Below are 8,018 nucleotides of genomic sequence, written 5' to 3'. Positions count from 1 at the left end.
GTGAAAAAGTGGGGGTCGTGGTCGCGGTCTAGACGTTATACCCATTTACGACACTAGATGGAGCCAGATATCATTGAAGCGATGTTCTGTCATGACGGATCTCAGCTACTCTCAAGTTTAACCAGTTTGCATTATTTTAATGCAATGTTTTTCCTTATTCAGATTTGTTTCAAGACTACAGTTAGATGGTTAATGCAGTTATTGCAATTTTGTTGTTTTATCACAATAGATTGGTTTATTTACATTTCATAAACCATTTACGAATGTGATTGCACTTTAGTTGACATATTTAAATGTTCAGATATTAAGATTTAAATGAGGAAAAATAACATGCTTTTTCTCTCAAATATATTGTTATAATCATTTGTTCCAAATGTACTGTAATTATTTCCTGTATAAAAATTAATTTGGTGTTCAAAATGTCTTTTTTCAAACTTGAGTATTAAAAACAGGTGGTCATCTTATAATCAGGGCCGTGTTATATTCGGGCCAATATGGTACACACACACACACACACATATATATACATATATAATATATACATAGCGAAAAACACAGACAAGACTGAAAAAGCTGCTCTTGCACTCCTCTTTAAAAGAAACTTTAAAAGAAGCCAAAACAACGGTTTTGTTTGATAGATAGAGCAATATGTCTATATGCTGCCATAGCAGATTCATGGCTTGTTTCAACCTAGCCATAAAAAGGTAAGTAATCGTATTTATTATTCAAAATGTCATTTTTAGCTAAAAATCATTAATTGATGTCTAATATTTACAGAAAAAAAACGACTGTAAAAAATTATTCACGTGCATATTTTAAACTTTTAAACAAATGACGTCACAATGAAAAATTTGGCGTCTGTAAAAAAGTCACGGATATCTACCTCATAACTATCGCTTAATTGTATTTTTTTTCTGTTACTGTCGCATTTCCCCCCGATATATTAGATGATAATCGATCCAAACAAAGAAAAATAAATAAATAAATATGAAAAAGAAAATCTCAACCACTCCTGCAAATGCAAATCTGCGATTTCTGCATCGTGACCCTTGTTATATCACTATGTTTCACCCATAAAATCCCCCAAAAATCTGGCTGTGGCCATTCACAGCTGTGTCTTGACACTCGCTGATACATGCTACATGGAGTTTTTGGATCGAAACAAGGTGAGTACGCGATAATATCTCGTTAAAATTGTGGCATCTAATTCTGCTCTCGCCTCCAGTTAAGAGTTTTGCTGTTCAAAAAAAAATTTTTTTTTTTTTTCAAATAGGGTGTCTCAGAGCAGAAGTCACCTGAGTCTTTTCCGCAATATACACACACAAATGAATACAACAATTACAACTAATACATATCAAATTTACAACTGTCGTCATAGTCATAACATGAAAATTTCGGTAGGAATTGCGTGGGATATATTGAGCCTCTGGTCGGTAAACTCCAGTCGACTGATTTTAGGGCGTTCACGGGTCACTTCCTGTTGATTTTGTAGAAATTTTGGGTGACTATTTTTTACGAGTGCTGTCAAATCTAGCGTGTAAAAGGGCGGTAATTAATTTTTTAAAATTAATCACGTTAAACATTTGACGGATTTAACGCATGCGCGGAAAGACACACTCGTGCATTGCCTAAAACAGATTACAATGACGCAGTTTTTTGCACATTGAGAGCTAAGAGGCTGAGAAAGGCGAGTGGACACAGGCGTTCATTGGACCGCGCCGTTTATTGGCATAAACTTCGGCAACTCCTTCACAACAAACATGAGTATCATTTAGTGAAAGCACAACAAAAATAATATTCCTATCTCTCCAAAAAAATAATATCCACATAAAGAAAAGTGCTCAATGCAAAGCATAGCTATGTAAAATACACATAAAATTTACTCAGACTTTGGTCAAACTCTATTGAAACATTTCGTTTAGCTCAACAAACACACTAGATTGCAATATTTAGTCACAATGTACAAACTATCAGAGGTCTTGTACGTTGTGAAGCCAGCACTCAAATGACGTGGATGGACCAGTAAACAGGGAACTGCGGCGTCAGTCGATGGACAAAACACACTCATTGGCTTGGTTTCTAAGTAATTTAAAACATGCCATTGACACCTTGTGGTGTATTTCAATAACTACTTTACGCAGTTAAAGACACTGTGGAAGAACGGCAGGGAGGCCGTGTGACGTCGCCGCTTGGCGACGTTAACAGTGGCAAGCTACTTGTTTATTTTTTGATTGAAAATTTTCAAATTTTATTAAAACGAAAACATTAAGAGGGGTTTTAATATAAAATTACAGGGCTGTCAAAATGATCGCGTTCACGGGCGGTAATGAATTTTTTAAATTAATCACGTTAAAATATTTGACACAATTAACGCACATGCCCCGCTCAAATAGATTAAAATGACAGTAGTGTAATGCCTGCTTGTTACTTGTTGTTGGTGTTTGGCTCCCTCTGCTGGCGCTTGCGTCCAACTGATTTTATGGGTTAGTACCATGAGTGAGCATGGTGTAATTATTGACATCAACAATGGCGAGCTACTAGTTTATTTTTTGATTGAAATTTTTTGAAATTTTAATAAAACGAAAACATTAAGAGGGGTTTTAATATAACATTTCTATCACTTGTACTAACATTTATCTTTTAAGAACTACAAGTCTTTCTATCCATGGATCGCCTCAAGAGAATGTTGATAATGTTAATGCCATCTTGTTGATTTATTGTTATGATGAACAAATACAGTACTTATTGACAGTATGTTGAATGTATATATCCATCTTGTGTCTTATCTTTCCATTCCAACAATACTTTACAGAAAAATATGGCATATTTTAGATATGGTTTAAATTGCGATGAATTACAATTCATTTTAAGGGTGTGATTAACTCAATTAAAAATTTGAATTGTTTGACAGCCTTATTTTTTTATCTGTCCTGTTCATAGGGTTTTTACAGGTATCAGCAAATCTCGTTTAATGCTTTTTAATGCCACTGTCACCTAATTTAATGTATTGTGATGCCCCACTGGATACTTTAATAATGTTAAATTTAACAACTTCAAGATTTCAGGGAGGGATTCTATATGTTTCCCTGCACTTGCTCTATAAAAGTAACATTTACTGACCACCACAATGTTTTTTATTCATTTCTTTTAGCGTTTCTGGATGCTAAAGAGTTGCACTTTTCAACTAATTCATTAATTTTTCAAGCTTTTAATCCGTTTGTTCTACATAATAAAATGTCTTTGAGTGAGTGCTCGTCCGAGACTGGTACTTTTTGCTAGGGGTTGTAATAACATGACTCCATTATAGCAATCAGTCTCAAGCTGGCAGTTCTTGTATCACGCCCGACTGTTAAATCATGTCGTCTTTAAAGCACCATAAAAATGAATCATTTGCTAAGAAAAAATCCCATGTTTAAAAAAATAAAAATCAAACATTGTAAGCAGTTACTCACAATGTTACTCATTACTTGAGTATTCCTTTCACCAAATATTTTTTTTCCTTGTACTTCAGTGCCTTTAATATTATTTTGAAGTAACGCTACTCTTACTTGAGTACAACTTTTGGCTACTCTACCCAGCTCTGATGAAAGGGATCCAGAGGCAATGTCTCTGCAGACTTGCTTTTATGAAACCAAAAAAATCAATTGCGATGGTGATGTTCTAATGATATATCGTGAAGCATTTCCAAATCACATCCAGTTTTGTATTTTGCATTTCTGTTGATATTGGGTCAATTCTTGTAGTTTTGGGGTATTTCAGGTCACTTCCTGTTGCTTTTGGGGCAATGTAATGATTTTGCTTACGTCACCCATTAAAAGAAATTTCAAAATTTATTGTGGTCCAATATTGTAGCCACAAACGTACTCATAGAAAAGCAGAACATTAATACTGGAGTAATACTGCCACCTAGTGCACACGACACACTAGCATATATTTGTATCTGAAATATACATCAATACAATTTAGGTTGAGCACATTGCAATGAAACTATTTTACTTGGTTAAGACATTTTTCCGTGACTGGCCTTCATGAGGGCTTTGATGGCACGTGCCCTCATCTCCAGCTCAAGAAGTTCCAGCTGCTGAATGGACGGCGGACACGGGGCGGCGTCCGCCCCCGTGTCCGCCCGGCAGCGAACGACTGCAGAGGCCTCCTTCTCCGCCGGCGCCAAAATTTCGCTAACGCTTCGGTCGATGTCGCTTTGGATGTCCTTTTTGCCCCGCGAGGGGTGTCCGCCAGCGCCGATTTCCGCCGTTTTGCCGGGCGGCTCCTCCTTAGGTGCGTCGATATCGCTGTCGCCGGCGTCGATGCTGAGGACGTCGCTCTCATCGTTGGAGCCTGTGCCCTCTGCAAAAAAAGAGGCGTGTGTTCTCAATAGAGCTCAACTTTACAAAATATTTCATATAATAATTTGCCATAAAAGTTAAAAAAAAAAAAAAAAAGCCATATTTTTATGATAGGGGAAAAAAAAAGTGACACCAAAAGACATCATTGTAAAACATACTCCACCATTAATGTGACCTACAACCCATACAACCCACTTTGATAAAAACAAAAAAATCGATATAAAGACCAAATAAAACACTATACCTTAACATTGTTAGTAAGTAAGGATGAGTAAATTCTTGATTTCTCCTGGATGAGGAAGCTTCTTCTTAGCTAGTGAGTCACGTTTAAAATGAAAAGCTCTTCTCATCCTTGGTTGGTGATTAGGGTGACCACCTGTCCGGTTTTACTCAGCTTTTTCAGTGAGGTGGTGGTAATGTCTTCACTTTCAGGTTGGCGTTTTTCTGGGATGTTTAGACTAGGGCTGTCAAAATGATCACGTTAACGGGCGATAATTAATTTTTTAAAATTAATCACGTTAAAATATTTGACGCAATTAACGCACATGCCTCACTCAAACAGACTAAAATGACAGTACAGTGTAATGTCCGCTTCTTGTTTTTTGGTGTTTGGCCCCCTCTACTGGCGCTTGGGTCCGACTGATTTTATGGGTTAGTACCATATGTGCGCATGGTGTCATTATTGACATCAACAATGGCGAGCTACTAGTTTATTTTTTGATTGAAAATTTTACAAATTTTAATAAAACAAAAATATAAGAGGGGTTTTAATATAAAATTTCTATAACTTGTACAACATTTACCTTTTAAGAACTACAAGTCTTTTTATCCATGGATCGCTTTAAGAGAATGTTAATAATGTTAATGCCATCTTGTTGATTTATTGTTATAATAAACGAATGAATGAATGAATGTATATACCCGTCTTGTGTCTTATCTTTCCATTCCAACAATAATTTAATGAAAAATATCTATTTTATAGATGGTTTGAATTGCAATTAATGAATTTTTAAGCTGTGATTAACTCGATTAAAAATTTTAATCATTTGACAGCCCGAGTATAAAATAAAAATATTTTTACCTTTCTGGGCGTTTTCAGTCTTTTCGGGTTCTTTGGCAGTGGAGTCCATGTTGTCGTCTTCCCTTCAAATGGAAAAGGCCAAAACACTAATTAGTTAATGGAATAAGTGCCATCAAAACAAAAGGAGGGATAAAATATGAGCAAAATGGTGATTAAACAACTGGCAGTACTTAGCCGCCTGAAAAGGTTTTTGCTAGCTAGAACAAAACTTTTTTTCCACGAATCAACACAATGGGTGATACAATTTTAGGAATAAGTGAAGGAACTGACTTCTTTTGCGAGTTCTGTTGGCTGGCGTTGTCCTCTTCGGTAACTTCTCCCCCTAAAATGCAAGTATTCTATTAGAAGGATGAGAAGAGGAAATGTTTTCTAATAGATTGAGAAAATGGAAGGAGTCTGGCTACCAGATAGGATCTGCATGATGTTCCTCTCCGAAATTGGTTCCAGTTGCTCCCAGCACAGTCGTCGGACCACCTCTAAATTCAAATCCTTCACGACAAGTTGTCAGAAATGTGAACTTGTTTCACAGCTTCGTTTCGGAGTCAAATTGTTCACCTTGAATGGCTCGGGCAGCATCCTACGTAGTTTCTTTTCTCCCAACACCCCGAAGCACTGCTCCAGCATCTTTTTCTTGTCGCCGACGTAGGCGTTTATGGGCTTAAACGGCACGCCGAGGTCGAGTCCGCCTTCCTCAATGTCACTGCCGACCCTGTCCAGCTCCGGGTCGGCGAACTCGTCCTAGATTCCACGCCGTATTCAATTTTCCATTCAGCGAGGCCAAGTGTTAAATATCTCACCTCGACGTTGCTTTCGGCGCTTCTACGCTTACTGTTCCGATGCCGCTCGTCGGGCGGTGGGTGCTTCCTTTTCTTTTCGCCCTCGCTTGACTTCTTCTTTAGCATTTTTAAACGAAAGAAGCAAAATATCGACCACGCTCCGTTTGGAAACGCCGCTTGAGCACAAGCGTCAATGTCGCTTGAAACTGACGTCATCGAAACAGACAGTTTCTTCTCTCGTGTCCAAATCATTTGCTGCCCTCTTACGGCACGGGTGTGACACTGCACCAACGTGGTGAATACAAGTCGTTTTCCACACTAAATAAAAGGGTTAGGGTTTAGAAATAAATAATATAACCAAAAAATAAAATAAATAAAAAGGGAATAAAATAAATAATAGAATAAAATAGAATAAAAGGGAAATAAAAAGCAATACTGTACTTTAATAATTACAGAGGTGAAGAGGCGGAATGTCACGACAGTGGTTTACAGTAGGGCTGCAACAAACGATTATTATCATACTAAATTAATCGCACGATTGATCGAGAGGAAAATGTCTCTTCTTTCAAAACCCTTCACAATTGACCATGAAGTTGTTTCCAACATGTTGTAAGTAGCAACGAAGACAAAATGGATGAGTAGTTCCTTCAACTGTATCAATTATCACATTCGTTGGCAACTAATTTATTCGTCGATTTAATCGATTTGCTGTTGCAGCTTTATTAAAAAGCTTGTTCAGACAGTAAGATGTCCGAAAATTGGCAAAAATTTGAGAAAAAAAACAATGTCCTACTTTGAGTTAAAAGTATAATCAAGAAATCTGATGTTATATTTTATAATTTCAAGGATTCAGACAGGTTTAAGATGAAGGTCCTAAACGATTAATCGGTTCTCAAAATAGTTGTCGATTCATTAGCTAATCGATTACTAACAACGTAAGCAGTTACGTTACTGATTGAGTATTCTTTTCACCGTGTACTTTTTTTTTTTACTTGTACTTGAGTAAATTTTTGGATGGCTTTTACTTGAAAATTGTTTAGAAATAACGCTACTCTACTCACCTCAGCATAATTATAAAATTAATGTTAAATTGTTTTTAGTAAGATCTTTTAGTTATTAATTAAAAAAAATAAATAAATAAAAGCAAGTGACCCAATAGCGACTGGAAGTGACCTGAATTGCATTTTGAAATTAGCTATATTTAAAATGAATTGATATCTTGTGGGACATTACATAACATTGTTTTATTCACTTGTTTTGCTATCCATGAATGTCATTGGACCAGTCAGGTAAAGCATCAGCGCATAGCAGCTACTAATATACCTTGATGGATCTGAAGCAATACCTTTGGGTGCACCTCAGAAATGTATTCTTTCCTAGTTGTGTCTCTACGGTCACACCTCTGCGTCGTGATTAAAGAGTCTATGATGTCTGACTTATTTTGAAATACTGTCACGCGCTGCGCGTCTTTTCAAACCGGCTCACTGAGGGCCTTTTTTGTTCCTCCAATTAAAGAGATATTTTGCCCCAAAGCATCCCAGGAGCCTCCTTTTTTGAGTTAGCAAAACTTTTAGACGTTAGCTCTAGCTTCAGCGCTAACATCAGAACGTCTGTTTCAATGACTTTGTATATCAATCCAATGTTGACTTTGTTTTGGTCAATAAGAGAATGACAGCAGCACATTTTTGCAATAAAGCCCCTTGCGATAAAACTTAAGTGCATCGATCGGCTTCCAGCTCTCATTAAACATAAAAAGGTAAATAAGCTTTTTATGAGCATTTGAAATCACGGCCAAACAAAATGCGTGTACTGAAT

At 36.8% G+C, this 8,018-nt stretch overlaps 1 protein-coding gene across 1 annotated transcript; it reads right to left on the bottom strand.

Moving 5' to 3' along the window:
• Positions 1-1,704: 1,704 nt before the first annotated feature.
• On the bottom strand, positions 1,705-6,413 carry LOC130928914 (caspase activity and apoptosis inhibitor 1). The gene is made up of 6 exons (XM_057855730.1): positions 6,225-6,413; positions 5,983-6,165; positions 5,832-5,916; positions 5,698-5,749; positions 5,428-5,489; positions 1,705-4,347 (listed from the first exon to the last, which is right to left on the bottom strand). The coding sequence occupies exons 1-6, from the start codon at positions 6,327-6,329 to the stop codon at positions 4,001-4,003; spliced, it is 834 nt and encodes a 277-aa protein (XP_057711713.1). The 5' UTR covers positions 6,330-6,413; the 3' UTR covers positions 1,705-4,000.
• Positions 6,414-8,018: the final 1,605 nt, after the last annotated feature.

The sequence above is a fragment of the Corythoichthys intestinalis genome, chromosome 13 (assembly GCF_030265065.1).
Source record: "Corythoichthys intestinalis isolate RoL2023-P3 chromosome 13, ASM3026506v1, whole genome shotgun sequence".
In the NCBI taxonomy this organism is placed as follows: domain Eukaryota; kingdom Metazoa; phylum Chordata; class Actinopteri; order Syngnathiformes; family Syngnathidae; genus Corythoichthys; species Corythoichthys intestinalis.
The sequence above is the reverse complement of the archived record's forward strand: the minus strand, read 5'-3'. Positions and strand labels throughout refer to the sequence as shown.

Bases quoted from the DNA above. Each gene is read 5' to 3' on its own strand.
- LOC130928914 (XM_057855730.1), bottom strand. From the start codon at position 6,329: ATGCTAAAGAAGAAGTCAAGCGAGGGCGAAAAGAAAAGGAAGCACCCA. The intron at 6,166-6,224 runs GTGAGATATTTA...CGTGGAATCTAG, and splicing joins GCGCCGAAAGCAACGTCGAG to GACGAGTTCGCCGACCCGGA. The intron at 5,750-5,831 runs GTAGCCAGACTC...CTTGCATTTTAG, and splicing joins CATCATGCAGATCCTATCTG to GGGGAGAAGTTACCGAAGAG.